Here is a 15922-nt window from a genome sequence, read left to right as displayed (position 1 = left end):
AGAGGCCAGTCTGATGTACAGTACACAGCCGCATGTGGTGCGTAAGAGTCACATCATGATCGTCTGGTGTTCAGCAGGATTACACTGAGGTCATTGTGAGACACGTGACCTTAGTCCATTTAAAGGTTATATATATGTATTATAAATGTTTCCTCCCTACATGTTGGTATAAACGATGTGTTACATACACAATGGGAAATATGAAACCTCCTCATGTAAGAGGTGTTTCTCTCCTGTCTAAAGACACGGACACATGATGATCAGCCAGTGATGACTGAGCTCTCTATAAACACACTGCCTGTGAGAGGAGAGGCTGCAGGCTAGGGATTGTTGTAGTCTGAAGTGTTCTGGTTTCAGTTTGTAGTCCGAGCAGCATCGACCAATCAGTTTTGTGGAGAGTAACAGGAGGAACACGATGGACTAGTGCAACACTGAACCTGTCTGCTGTCATCTGATGAAGGTTAGGGTTAGCATTAGTCTCTATTAACAGATAGTTTCTTGTAACGACCTGCTCTGGGCCCACAGGGGATGGACAGGATGGAGGAGGACCAGGCTATCGCTTCATCAGCTGATAAATGATGTGATGATACGATGCTTTAATTCAGCTCACAGGATGCTGTTACCTACTCAGATCATCTGATGCCATTCACTACACACTCCTATAGGTGGCGCTCTGCACCTCCAACGATGTTACATGTCACTGACAGACAGTACAAGGCCTCTTTGTTTTGAAAGTGAAGCTAGGGGCGCTGGTGTAGCTCAGTTGGTAGAGCAGGTGCCTCATGTCTAGAGGCTACAGTCCCCGATGCGCTGATCGCAGGCTCGACTCCCAGTCTGCCCATCATTTGGTGCATGTCTTCCCCCACTCTCTGCTCCCCACATCTCCTGGCTCTCTTCAGCTGTTCTATATAATTAAGGCAAAAATGCCAAAAAAAAATAATCGAACCATCATCCTCTCTAATGTCCAGCAGGGGGAGACTCCACTGGTTTTAAAAGAAGTCTGATCCTGTAGAAGTCTATGAGAAACTGCTCCTCCTCCTCTCCTGATGTATTCCCTCAGTAAACATGTTCCTAATGACTTTATGGTCTCAGTCTCTAGTTTCAAGTCTTCTTCAACACAGCCTGATGTTCATTTAGTCTCTGATGCTCCCATTGAGAGTCACACAGACCAGGACGAGGGGAGGCTTTAGGGCGGGGCTACCTGTGATTGACAAGGTGCTACCACCTGGTCATGGCGACAGACAAAATGTCAGAGCTCCAAACAAATGTACACAAACCCATGTGTGACATCATGGCAGCTTTGTCTTGTTCTTACATACAGTCTATGGTGTTACCTAAGCTGAAGCAATTTTCTTATTTACCCAGGGTATGAGGACATTTTGATAATCTACATCTGCCCTAAGAGCACTATAATCCGTTAGCTCCACCACAGGAGAGATGTGATGCTCTCTGCAGATACAGTAAATATGAGCCTCTGTTTATCCTCCATACTGAGCTGGAAGCTTTAGCATATCAGCATAAATCCATCATGGCTGCAGCCTGTGTGTGATGGTGCTGCAGTTTACAGGTCTATCAGACAGCAGTGAGGCCTGTTGCCTGTGTGTGATATGTCTCAGTACAAACAGCCTCTCTGACTCGGGAACTCTCTCTCTGCTCAGGAGATCTGGGTGACCTGATTTCAAAGCGGCTCGACCTGCGGGCAGCGGCTCGACCTGCGGGCAGCGGCTCGTCCTGCGGGCAGCGGCTCGTCCTGCGGGCAGCGGCTCAACCTGGATTGTGTGTGAACTCTCAGCATGCCTCAGGGTGGGGGGTGGGGGGCAGAGCGCTGATGTCAGCAGGATCAGAGGGGCAGACTGTGGATGCTGTATTACAGAGGTGTGGCTCTGACAGAGAGCTGGCAGTCAGTCCACAGCAGTCACTCTTTGAAATATCTGGTCTTGATTCATCCTCCATCTTCAGAAACATGGTGCTCTAAAAACATGTGGTGTGGGAGAGGGTGACAGTGTCTTATATCTTCATGAGGAGTCTGTGGGCTTCAGGCGGTGCAGCTTATGTCAGAGAGGATAATGATGGTGTGATTTACAGTGTGAAGAATATAGACACTTTTAGATGCTGCACACAGCCTGATTTAAAACAGCACACATATTACTGTTAGCTGATGGTGCTAATTGGTTTGTGAACGAGCTGTTTCTGCAGGTGAGGCAGGAGGAGGTAAATCTACTTGCCTCATTGTGACACCATAAAGTATGAGGATGAGGCTCAGATGTTAACATTATTAAACTCTGGCTGATTTTGGATGTTTGCTGTTGGCTTCAGTAGAAGCAGCAACTCAGTTGAAATGTATTGTATTATATTTTGGAAATGTGTGAATATACCAGCAAAAATGAGCTGGAAGATATCAGGATTTATTTATCATCTAAATCCAACATGGCTGCAGCCTGTGTGACAGTGCTGCAGTGTACAGTGTACAGAGCACAGTGAGGCCTGCAGCCTGTGTGACGGTGCTGCAGTTTACAGAGCACAGTGAGGCCTGCAGCCTGTGTGACGGTGCTGCAGTGTACAGTTTACAGAGCACAGTGAGGCCTGCAGCCTGTGTGACGGTGCTGTGTGTTTCAGTCTCTCACTCTGAACATGTTGTGATGATCAGACTGAGAGCCCAGACCTAACAACATGATTGTGGTCTCTTTAAAGGATCACAGTGTTGTGTGTCCAGAATGTGAACATTGGACTGTTGATCATGTTACTATTAAAAGTTGTATTAAATTGTTTGTATTGACTGAATCAGTGGAAAGATCACACACTATGATGTCTTACAGAAGCACAGAACATGAAGCCTAATCAGTTCCCTGCTGTAGCCGTTGAGCTCCCTCAGTCTGAAGGTTTGACATGTTTCTCCTGAATACAAACATTATAATTTATATTTTTAACTGTGTTTTAAGTGAACACCTTTAATGTGTTAATAATTACAGCCTGGCCACAGAGAGCTCTTTATATTCACCTTCAGCTCTACCTGCTGACACTAATAACCCTCTAATGACTGCAGTCAGGAGCAGGTGGACTGAATGCTTCAGGTATAAATACAGTGGATCATTTCTTCAGGTTAAAACAAAAGCTGCTGCAGGTTGAACTGAAGCAGAAACCTGTCAGAATATACAGAGAGTATTGTTTGAGACTCAGACGGGTCCGCGGTGTAAATTAAATTAAAACACAACAGGGCCACTTTAACTCATCCTGAACTCTTCCTGTTGAAACTGTGAAACAGCATGTTGAGTTGGATTAGAGACACAAGACAGCCATTTTGTTCCGATGTCCTGATCAGTACTGCTGTGATGATGATTGATGATTGATCAGAAATTGAAATGGCAATAAATAATGAAAATCCAGACAGACATCAGGTCATAGCTCAATGTAAAACTCACCCACATATTTGAAAGCCCATTAGCTGCTCTACAGCTACTGTTAGCATGCAGTCAATAAGCTGCTAACGCTACCGTATGTTAGTGTCATTGTTAGCTTGAAGTAGATGAATGCTAACTTTTGGCCTCTCTGTTGAGTAAGATTAGCCGGGTTATCAAAATGTTGTTTCAACACCTGTAAACAGGTGAGTTGTATAAAGATTCTCCCCGTACACCTGTCACTCAAAGAGGCCACGCCCCTAATGCTGCATCACTTTAAGCCTTAATATAATGTGAACAGGTGAGCTGTATAAAGATTCTCCCCGTACACCTGTCACTCAAAGAGGCCACGCCCCTAACGATGCATCACTGTAAGCCTTAATATAATGTAAACAGGTGAGCTGTATAAAGATTCTCCCCGTACAGTTGTCATGAAGAGAGAAATGAGCTACAGAGACCCAAACTGTTTTTTGTACCAGGCTGTAAAGATGTTGAACGTTGTTGAACATGAACGTTCTCTTAGTTATGTTCTATTATTATATTAGCTCACACAAACATATTATCATTATTGTTATTATATCAGTTCTTTCACACAGACGTGTTTCTTCTTTATAAATCAGATGAGCAGCTTCTTCTTCTCTTGAGGAGGACAGAGATGTGTGACTGTGTGGGTGTTTTCACCATCAAGGAATAAATCAAAGCAGGCCGAGCCCACACACTCCTGCCTCTGGTGCATGATGGGAAGTGTAGTCTTTACACCAACAGGAGCAGACCAGTCTCCTCCCCTTTAACACCTTTAACCACACTCTCCTCTTTAACCAAAGAAAAGAAAATTGTTTTTAATAATTAAATTGATCCAAAATAAAGACTTTGTTAGAGACGTCATCGTTTTCATCTTTCAGTCCTGACGTCGTACAGTTATTAATGACATCATGTCGTTTGCTGTGTGCGGCTGAAACTAAAGCCAGCAGGCCTCCAGAGATTATTGTTTCATGTTACTGTTTAACAAAACTTACTGGAGCTTTATAACCAGATTTTAGAAATATGGAGCATCTAAAGGAACTTCAGGAAATGACATCACAACAAGCAGAACTACAATGTGTTCACAGTATTTCTACTGCAGATGAACCTAAAGACATGTTTACATCCTGCCTGTCTCACATCAGGTGTTTGTTTGTTTATAGATTTAAAGCTGATCAATCAGAGGAGAAATTAAAGAAACACATGTCCCCCATGTTGAACAGTGAGAGCTCTCCATCAGACTGAACCAGCAGAGTTTATCCTTCATGCTATTTCAGATTTCTTTGAACAGTTTTTACAGAAGCGATAAAAGACATTAAACACACCTGAAGGTGTCTCACATTCTGACTGTAGAGCTGATCATGTGACCTGGCCTGATCCAGTCCTCTTTAATGAATCCTCTGCAGACCCTCAGAGCGACTGATGAGCTGCTTGGTCCTCATTCAGAGAGAAGTGTGTCAGTATAGACCTGTGTCACCTGTATTCCAGGTACAGTGCTGTCAGAAAACATAACGTCTGTGTGGTTTCACGCTGAGCCTCCTGGGAGTAAAAACCAACAGTTTACTGAGCAGCTGAACAAACTGGATCAGCTTCAGACTGATGACTGTGAATGAGCTGCAGGTGTGATGTCAGCTGTTTGTACATCCAGACTCTGCTGCTCATGTCCAGCATGTTCTCTGACCTCACGTTATGAACATCTTCCCCCCTCGTGTCTGTGAAAAACACCACCTCTGTTGGCTCCATCACGTCGTGCTCGAGGAGGAGGAGTCTAAAAATATCTCCATGATGAAGCTGCTGCTCTGCTCTTCACCTCCTGCTCCCCCCCCCTCTCAGAAATGCTGCAATGCGTCTCCTCTCTCACAGACTGGGTCAGTGTAACTCAGCTGGCAGCTACAGCCGGAGAGAGGCGTCTCCATGGAAACAGCCAATCAGGCGACAGTGTGAGGGATGTTACTCTGTGTTAGTGTTGTGATTGTTAAGAAAAGATGAGTGAAAGGATTAATCTCGTCGGGGGGGGTTTAGATAGAAACTGGGGTGGAAGAAGAGAGCATCAGAGGGCGGGGTCGATCGAGGGGGGGGGGCAGAGACAGTCAGACAGGGTGTTGGCAGATGTTGTAAACAGGGTGTTGTACTGTCAGTTAATGGTGTCGTACTTATTTTACATAGAGACATTGTTTCTGTTATTTAACCCTTTAACACCCAGCTCAGCTGCAGAGATCTGAGGACCTCGGAGGAACAGGGTTAAACTTCAGCTCTGTCTGTCTCCGTGACGACATGACTGATGGGTTAACTGACCTGTGTTTATGATGATTTGTTCTGGCAGAGGAGTGTGGAAAAGACAGGGAGGCTTTAGTTCAGCAGGTTTGTCCTGAGGTTTGGTGAGATGGAAGAATATTTACTTTGAGCTTTTCGTGCTCGACACAGACACAGAGACAGCCACGTGTTGGGGCGATGTCGACCCGTCCAGCTCTCTGACTCAGGCTGAAATGTTCCTTCATTATTGGATGGATTCCATTAAATTTCACAGCAGGAGGTATTTTTTTGTATTGTCCCCACAGATATCCTGCAGTAACATCAACATCCTCTAGTGTTTCATGTAGCGCCACCATCAGGTCCAATATCACATAACACTTTTTACAGGTTTTAATTATCTAAACTTTATAAAAAATACAGATTCTTGTTAATGTAAGAATTGTCATAGTGAGTATGTTAGCGTGCGGGTGCTAGCATTTAGCTAAAAGCAACGCAGTGTGTCAGTACAGTTTCACGTGCTCTTGCCTCCTGGGAGGTTTTTTTCTACTGAAGCCTAATTATGGCAACCGACGAGTGAAGACTTCTTGTTCTCGTTTTTATCACATAATGTCTTTAATCTGTACAAACTGTGAAGAGGACAATTTGTGCGTTTTTTTTAGGAGGAGTCAGATGCAACAACAATTTCTTGGCTGATGCAGAGACTTCTTCTCTTCATGCACAAACTTCTTATTTCACACTTTCAGCAGGAAAATTAAACACTTTTAAACTTTTCTTATAAATGGTGCTTTTTCACAGACTGCAGGACGTTATCCCCACAGTGACTCTGCTTCAACAATGCTGTGCTTACAGGCTGCAGCTTCATCAGAAGACTCTGTAACTCTGGATGTTCTCGGTGTAGTCACCATGCTCTCTCTGTGTCCTGCAGGTCAGCGGATTCTTCAGTATCAGAGTGAAGTTTTAGAGACCGTGGTGTTGGTGAACCCGTCAGAGGAGTCCGCTGCCTCAGAGGTGGGTATCACCTGAACAACATGATGAACAGATATTTACAATGTTACAATGTTACAATTTCTTGTAGCAGACGCTTTAGTCCAAAGCGACGTACATCTGAGGGTTAATATGACACAATGATCGAGACAGGAGGGAAAGAAATCAGTGAGAGCCAACAGACAGCTTCAGGTGTGATCGGACACTGGTGCTGACAGGAAGTGCACAGGGCGTTTTGTTTTTGTTTGTTTTTCAACAATAATAATGATCATCAGCAACATCAACACGATCAGTATAGTCATCATCATCATCATGAAAATCCTAGTCAGCATAAACTACATCCTCAATGTCATCATGATCATCAATAGCATCAATATCATTAAGGTCAGAGGTCATAAAGAGCTGGGTCTTTAGCTTCTTCTTAAAGGTCAAAGGGACTCTGCGGACCGAATGGAGTTTGGTAGCTCGTTCCACCACCGGGGGGCGACAGAGGAGAAGAGTCTAGTTAGAGACTTAGGGCCCTGTTGTGATGGGAGCACCAGGCACCTCTCATTGGCAGAGCGTAGTGGGCGGGACGGAGTGTATACGATTCTGTTGCTGTTTTGTAAGCGAGCGACAGGGTTTGAATTTGATGAGAGCAGTGACAGGGAGCCAGTGGAGGGATATGAGCAGTGGAGGGATATGAGCAGTGGAGGGATATGAGCAGTGGAGGGATATGAGCAGTGGAGGGATATGAACAGTGGAGTGACGTGCCGTTTTGGGTTGATTGAAGACCAGTCGCGCTGCTGCGTTCTGGATCATCTGCAGAGGTTTGAATGTGCATGCAGGAAGGCCTGCCAGGAGGGAGTTGCAGTAATCAATGTGTGATATCACCAGCAGGTGTGTTGCATGCTCTGAAAGGTAGGGTCTGATCTTCCTCATGTTGTTCAGGGAAAATCGACATGACCGAGCAATCGAGGCCACGTGAACCTTAAAGGTTAGCTGGTTCTCAATCATGACGCCCAGGTTCCAGGCAGACTTAGTGGGTATGAGTTCAGTTTGTCCGAGCTGGATGTTGATCTGTGGTTGCATAGAGGGACTGGCTGGGATGTCGAGGAGCTCAGTCTTGGATAGGTTGAGCTGAAGGTGGCGTTCTTTCATCCATTTTGAGATATCGGCAAGGCAGGACGAGATACGTGCCGAGGCTGTAGTGTCGTCTGGTGAGAATGACAGGAAGAGCTGGGTATCGTCCGCATAGCAATGGTATGAGAAACCATGGGAGCAGATGAACCCACCAAGTGAGGTGGTATATACTGAGACGAGAAGGGGACCGAGCACTGACCCTTGAGGCACCTCTGTGGATAAGCTGTGGAGTTTGGACACTTCTCCTTTCCAAGATACTCTAACAGATCTCCCTGAGAGGTAGGACATGAACCAGAGGAGGGCAGATCCTGAGATACCAAGCTCAGAGAGAGAAGAGAGGAGGGTTTGGTGGTTCACTGTGTCAAAGGCAGCTGAAAGATCTAGCAGATCAAGAAGATCTAGATGCTTTGACTCCTGCAGACAAACATATAAAATAATGTCTGAAACATATCCTTTAGTTTTGATCACTCATTGAGAGGTTTCAGTCCAACTTGGCATCACTTGTGAAGAACACAGCGTCTCCTGCTGTTCATCATTTAGCTGAGATGAAGCTCTGTGTCTCTCCTGTTAGTGATCATCACTTTGTTATTAACAGGAAACGCATGAAGCTGCTCAGTGTGAGACACACTCCTGTTATATTCTGTCTACTATCAAACCCACTCAGACACTTGACTGTGAAATGAGTAAGCTGTTGGCTCAGACTTTTTGAAATGAGCGAACACTTTATTCTTTATGTCTAGTATAATGAAAAACGAGTCCCTGGACGGGCGTGGCTCTGCTGGACGTAGCATCATGCTACTCCTGGCACTGTGACTGTAACAGTGAGACCGATGTGTCCCCTGCCCAGGTTTGGGCTAATACAGTGATCCATAGACGTACTACATTGATGTCAGAATACATACAACACATTGGAAAAGAATACATTCACAAAGTTGCTGCATTTGATCTTTATAGTTATTATAAGATTTACAAATCCTCCCTATCTGTGTTCTTCCCAGATTCGCTCTCTGATCACTGACTGTGCTGGGAATAAGTTGCTGATCCTGAGCGGACAGAGCTCTGAGCAGGGAGGTGATATCCTACTGCAAGGTGGATCCTTCACCTGGCAACACTTCTCTGACATCATCTCAAACCCTGACGTAAGCTGAGAGCTCTCTCTCCAAATACTTCTGTCCACTCTTCTTCTGTGTGTGCCTGAATAAACCCTTATAAATCTTATAAATCCCAGTTCTTATAGGTTGTTTCTCACTGTTCCTGTGTTTGCAGGTGATTGAACTCCTGTCCAGGAACTCTTCACAGCAGTCGTCCAGGCTTACTGTTTCCTGTCAGGGAGACGGGGGCTGGAGCTCCCTGGGACAAATCCAGGAGCAGCAGTCGCTCCAAAATCTTCTGGAATACCGCCTGAACCCTGAACCCCACCTCCCCAACATGGACGGAGTCACAGAGTTCACCGAGTACGTCTCTGAGACGGTGGATGTGCCGTCATCCTTTGACCTTCTGGAGCCCCCGACCTCTGGAGGTTTTCTGAAGCTTTCCAAACCCTGCTGCTACATCTTCCCTGGAGGCAGGGGAGACTCTGCTCTGTTCGCTGTCAATGGATTCAACATCCTGGTCGATGGAGGATCTGATCGGAAGTCTTGCTTCTGGAAGCTTGTCCGCCACCTGGACAGGATTGACTCGGTTCTGCTGACCCACATTGGTGCAGACAACCTCCCTGGCATCAATGGATTGTTCCAGAGAAAGATTGCAGAGCAGGAGGAGGAACGTAACCAAGGATCTGGCTCCAGCAGTAATGGTGACTGGATGAAGAACCTGATCTCTCCTGAGCTAGGGATTGTGTTCTTCAATGTCCCAGAGAAGCTGCGGATGCCTGAGTCCACGCTTAAAGTGAAGCGAAGCATTGAGGAAGCATCTCTTACATTGCAGTACCTCAACAAGCTGGGCATCACACCAGAGCCTCTTCACAGGGTAGTAAGCAACACCATTGAACCTGTCACACTTTTCCACAAACTCGGCGTGGGAAAGTTAGACATGTACATCTTAAACCCTGTAAAGGAGAGCAAAGAGATGCAGTTTCTGATGCAGAAATGGGCTGGAAACAGCAAAGCCAAGACGGGGATCACACTGCCCAATGGAAAAGAGGGAGAAATATCTGTCCCCTATTTGACATCAGTTACAGCTCTCATTGTTTGGATCCCTCACCGACCAACAGAAAAGATAGTCAGGGTGCTCTTCCCTGGAAACGCACCGCAGAATAAAATCTTCGAAGGCCTTGAGAAACTGAAACACCTGGACTTCCTGAGATATCCAGTGGCTACGCAAAAAGACATATCATCTGGTGCGCCTCCCCCCATCATCAAACAGACTAAAATGAGATCAAGAACTGACAGTAAAGAGAGTCTCAAATCTTCACCCAAACCACACTCTAAAACAATAAAGAAAGAGGCCAGTGGGCAGGAGGAAGAGTCAAAGAGTAACATCACTAAAGAGAATAAAGTAGAAAAGAAAGAAGAGAAGAAACTAAAGAGTGAAAGTCTAAAAGCCACAAAACAACAGAAAAACAGTGAGGTGGCCCCAGCGGCAGACAAAAAGTCAGAGAAGAAGAAAACATCCAAAGACAAAATTGCCAAGAAGGAGAAAACGTCCAAGATGGATGAAAAGAAGGACAAAGAGAAAAAAGAAATAAAAAAAGAGAAACGAGAAGTCAAAAAAGATGAAAATATAAGAAAAGAAGAGAAAAAAGAAAGTAAAGCCAAAGAGGATAAAAAGAAAGACCCAAGTAAACCAGAACTGAGAAAAATAACCAAACCTGACCTGAAGCCGCTCACACCTGAAGTGAGGAAAACTCTGCATAAGGCTAAGACTCAGGCCAAGCCCAAGACAGACAAAAACAAAGCAGTTAAAGAGGAAGCCAATGAGAAAAAGCCAGTCCCAAAGAACATCCCAGAGGAGGTGGCAGCAGCAGCTCTGGCTGACAGGTCCATCGTGTCCTCCCCTGAGGACCTGACTGAGGACTTTGAGGCTCTGAAAAATGAAGAGCAGTCGAAAGTTAAGAGTGTGCCTATCCAGAACGACGTGATCTCCGGGCATTCATTAGATACTAAAGTTTCTTCCTTAATTTTCCCTGATGAGAAAGTTACATCCCAAGCCCCTGAGATAAAATTGGCTTCACCCAAATCCCCTGTCAAAAAGCAAGTAGGCAAAGACAAGGGTGGATTTGTTACAGCCACTGCAAGCTATGGCTTTGACAAGAAGTATGAAGAGGAGAAAATGGAGGAATATGACAAATACTCTGTAAAGGCCAACATAAAAGACCGATCAAAGAAGAGTGAGAGCTCAGAGGAGGAGGGTGACGTCATTGAAAAAGCTGAACTTGAAGGAACAGAAGATGACGAGGTCTTGAAATATAAAACAGACGAGGCCAAAAAGGAAAAAAACGGAAAGGAGTGGGACACCAAGCCAAGTGATCAAAAACTGTTCTCAACTACAGCCCTGTCTGGACAGGTCTCAGCTTCCGCCTCTGAGCAGTTCTCCTTCATCCAAGATGAGACCATCCCGGGTTACTCTGAGACAGAGCAGACCATCTCTGATGAGGAGATCCATGAAGAGACGGAAGACAGAATCCCACAGCTGCGCTACGATGTGAGCTCCTATGACGTCTCTGTCCCTGATGTCCCTGGCACCTTTGACTCCATGCATGGTATAAAAGAGATGAAGAGCTCAGCCCAGTCTGATGTTGCAGATGTCAAACCCAAAGCCTTCATGGGAGGCCATGAGCCGGAGCTTGCCCCTTACCCTGCCATCATTGCTGCTCCTCTTGCAGAGGAGGAGCACATCTCCTCAGCAACATCCATCACAGATTATGACAAACTGTCATCCTTTGCCACGTCTGTGGCTGAGGACCAGTCCATAGCCTCTGTGACAGCACCTCAGACCGAGGACGCTGGGAGGAACTCTCTCCTGCTGGACACCATGAACAGTGCCCCCTCTCGCCCTGATGCCCTCCAGGGGAAGGACTATCTCCACTCAGCAGGAACCATCTCTCCAACCTCCTCTCTGGAGGACGACAAGTGCTTTAAGTCTCCTTCCTCTGATGAGTACCAGCCCAACATCCCTGAGATGGAGGCTGATGCAAAAATCAAATCAGGCCATGAAGAGGAAGATGATGAGGAAGACGAGGACGAGGACCAGACTCCAAACGTTGACATACCTCTGGGTAAGCTCCAAGAGGGCTACGAACAGGCAGCCTCCATGATGCTCCAGGAGAAGGTGAAATCTCCCTCTGCCACTTACTCTCCTTCTCCCCTCTCCACCACACAGGCTGTGAAAGAAAACCAGGCTCTCTTCAGCACAGACCAATTTAAGACAAGTGTTGATATAAAGCCTGTTTCACCCCCTACATCTTTCTCCTTGGGGTTAGAGTCCCACTCCAGGCAGGACAGTGAGGAAAGATGTCTGAGTCCGGATGACAGCACCATGAGACTGGCCTCACCTACACAGTCTGTGCCAACAAGCAGCGGCTACTCGCCGACCGAGGAGAAACCCTTCAGGACGGATGACAAAGATGAGGCAGTGACTGATGTTAAAGCTGACTCTCAGAAAACAGTCACTATCTCTGACAACACCTCCTTTATCGGCATGCTAGGTGACAAGACAGCAGCTGAAGCATCTGAAGAATCAGATGAAGACAATGAGGATGAAGATGAGTGTTACCCAGAAAAGGACCTAAAGCCTACTGTTAAGGCAAAACTTATGGAGGCAAAGGAGGGATGCTTCTTGGATGATGACTTCACATTTGAAGCAAAATCTGCAAAGATAGAAACAGAAGTTAAGAGTTCAGATGAAACACAAGTTTCTTTCAGCACAAAACCTCAACCTCAAGTCATGTACTCAGATGAAGATGAAGATGAAGACGAAAAGGATGATGAGTTTCCAAGTGGGGTAGGGTCTAATCCCTTATCAACAGATACAAGTGCAGAGAAAACTGATGTCACTTTCAAAGAGCCTGAGAAAAGTGTACACTTCAGTCTCTATGATTTCCCAGAGAAGGAGAGCAAAGAGAAGGCTGCGTATATTAGACAAGACACCCCCTATGTGCACGGCAAAACATTCTCTTACAGTGACATTTATGACAGTAAAACAAGCTCAGTGGACTCTGATTCATATCGTCAGGAGTCCTTGGAGAAGACAGAGAAGGACATTGCAAAGGGTGAAATGGATTCACAGAAACAGGAGCCTCCATCCACAGTCACAACCACATACAAGACGTCAGAGAAGGAGGGACTTACCGCCTCACCCTGGCTTGATTCCAAGAGCAGCTCTGCTACACCTCTGTTTGAAAGGGAGATCAAAGAAACAGAGCCATTTGAATACAGCAAAGGAAGCCGATTCCCTTCAGTTGCTGATAGACCCGAGGCCTCGTCCACGTCTATATCATCAGAAAAAGACTCTTTCAAAAGCCAGACTGATGGCACTAAGCCCACGACGTTCTCCCCGATGACAGATGTGGACAAACTTGCTGCCACAGGCTACGGTGAAAAAGGAGCCTGTTTGGAGGTCGATATGCGAAAACTAACAGCAAGGGATGAGGAGGACTATGATGATGATGTTGTCGATGAAGATGATGAGGAGGAGGAAGATGAAGAGGAGGAGGATGATGATGAGGGTGCTGTTGATTATGATATGGAGAAAGGTGCGAAAGAGAAGTCTGAGAAGGAGGCTAAAAGTCCTATCAGTGAAATGTTTGGCTCGAATAGACCAGAATTTATGGTTTCCATGGCTGGATACGGCTACAACAGTCAGGGGAAGCCAAGTATGAAAGAAAGTGGCTCAAGCTCAGTCAAAAAAGCTGAAGACGAAGCAAAGGTTGACTCCTCATCTCTCAGTGGAAAGCCAAAGGATTTAGGGGCTACAGGATTCTCAAGCTACTCCTCAGGGTTTGAGTACTCATATGGAAGTGGTGCAAAAGACTCATCTTTGAAAGACTTGAAATCATCAGAGGACAGTTATTACCAAAGTGACAGAGCTGATCCTGATTTTGAGAAACAGAAGACACCAGACCTTCTGAGTAAGAGATCACTGGACACAAGCTTTCAGTACACGACCACCGCTGCTCCTGGGTACTCCTCTTCTTCCGCCTACAGTTACTCTTCCTCCACCTCCGGCTCCCTCTCCACCAGTCGTCAGTTTGGAGAGGAGCTTGAGACGCCTGCAGAGTCTCACTTTGAGTACTCTTCCTTTAAAGATGAACACTCACTGGTCATGGATTCTCCCTTCTCCAGCTCTGCTGGCGCAAAAGACGACTATCTAGAAGTGTCTGAAAAACAAATAACTGCTACATCCACAGCTGAGTCCTCCTCCAGTTTAACCCGCTACACACCCTTCAGCCCATCCGACGAGATCAAATCTTTCCCCTCACTCTCATCCACTGCATTTGCTGAGGAAAAGAAGGAGCATACCACTTCATTAGGTGGAGTAACAGACAAGGGCCCTCAATCAGACTGCTTTTATAAACCTGAATGGTCTGAGAGTTCCAAGCTGGACTCAGCCATTGGTTTTGGGGCCTTAGCAGGACCATTCGCTCCACCTGCAGAGTTCTCTAAGGACAAAGAGGCAGCCAGTGCGGCTCTGTTTGGTGTCACATCCTCACCACGCCCAGACATAGAAGGCAAGCATTACTTTGAGGAGACTGACAGCAGTGAAGAAGAGGATGAGGAGGCTTACATGCGTGAGATGACTATCAAGTCGCCTTCCAGCAGCCTGTCTGGTAAACTCTCATTTTCTGACAAGCCTGTTGCCCCAGCCACCAGTGAAAAAACAGGTGGTACACTGCCTGATGTTCTAGGCTCCTACATGCCCTCATCTGTCCAGGTCAGCAAGCCAGACACGGCCAACGGCCCCACAGAGGTTGGCTCAGGTTCCACCGTTCCTGCTGGAGCAGCAGCCAGCGGTGCATCAGGCCCAGCCAAGGTGGAGGCCAGAGGGGGAGCAGCGGGTTACAGAAGCTCTTATGAGTGGGAGATGTCAAAGACCCAGATGGGGATGGTGCCTGGAGATTCCCCTCCACATTACCGTCATGAGGATGAGTTTGAAGAGGAGTGTGAGATGGAGCCAGAGCACCCTGCACGCCCACTTTCACTCTCTTCAACTGATCAGCCATTTCGCTCCCCATTCTACGCTGAGGAGTGCAGCCGAGGAGGGCAGGATGATGATGACGATGATGACAGCGATCAAGATGTTGCTGGTCATGTGTCCATGGGAGCCACCTCCTCCTACACCAGCCGCTCCTCTCCTGGATACTCCTCATCTGAGTGCAGGCAGCGCAAAGAAGACCTCTCACCTTCCTTTATCAACCCATGCATGCGACAGTTATCCAGTGATGAAGATGATGGGGAGCAAGGGCGCAGAAGTGACCAGTCACAAGAGGGTGATGAGCATGATCTGTCTGTAAAGAGAAGGGCCCACAAACAGCCTCATCATCACCAGTCTCACAGCAGGGACAGCAGCTCTCTGCACCAAACTGGAGGCATGGCAGCAGGGCTGGGCCTGGCCACAGAGGACACACCACCCACCTCCGTCAGCGAGTCTTTGGCCTCTCAGTCAGACTCAGACCTCCCTCCAGGCACTGAAGAATATCCCTCGGTCACTGGGGAGGGAAACATGGACTCAGATGAGGATGCAGACTACATGCCTGTAGATAAATTATCTGCCACAGGAGGAGGCAGCCATCACTCCTCTCGGAGAAGCCATGACCCTCCCCCTGCCCCCCTCATGGACCCTTACCCCAACCCTCCACGCCCAGATGTTTGCATGGTGGATCCCGACTCTATGGATAATGGCTCAATTAAGAAAGAGACAAAAACAAAGAGCCTAAAGAAGACTTCTGGGAAAACCAAGTCAGCATCCCCAGCCAGGCGCAAGAAGTCTCCCATGCCGGTCAAACAGACGGCGTCTCCTCGCAGTGCCTCTCTGAAGAAGAAGGATGCGGACAAGAGCTCCCGTATGTCCCGTCTGTCAGATGGACAGGGCTCCAAAGAGGACGACCTCTCCAGGTCCAGCTACAACCCTGGCAAGGGCCTGACTAACGGGGTCAAGAGCAGTTCAGGTGAATCATTAAATCCAGAAGGATTTTCAGATATTCATTTATT

At 46.7% G+C, this 15922-nt stretch overlaps 1 protein-coding gene across 1 annotated transcript in view; it reads left to right on the top strand.

Moving 5' to 3' along the window:
- Positions 1 to 15922, top strand: part of map1aa (microtubule-associated protein 1Aa) — a 32416-nt gene that overhangs the window by 11320 nt on the left and 5174 nt on the right. The window contains exons 3-5 of the mRNA XM_069679292.1: positions 6595 to 6677; positions 8774 to 8914; positions 9042 to 15879. Of these exons, the coding sequence (XP_069535393.1) occupies positions 6595 to 6677; positions 8774 to 8914; positions 9042 to 15879 (7062 nt within the window). The remainder of the gene's footprint in view (positions 1 to 6594; positions 6678 to 8773; positions 8915 to 9041; positions 15880 to 15922) is intronic.

This window comes from Semicossyphus pulcher, unplaced genomic scaffold (genome assembly GCF_022749685.1).
Source record: "Semicossyphus pulcher isolate SPU_LCO1_2020_fin unplaced genomic scaffold, fSemPul1.0.p SCAF_38, whole genome shotgun sequence".
NCBI lineage: Eukaryota > Metazoa > Chordata > Actinopteri > Labriformes > Labridae > Semicossyphus > Semicossyphus pulcher.
This window is presented reverse-complemented; position numbering and strand designations above follow the sequence as displayed.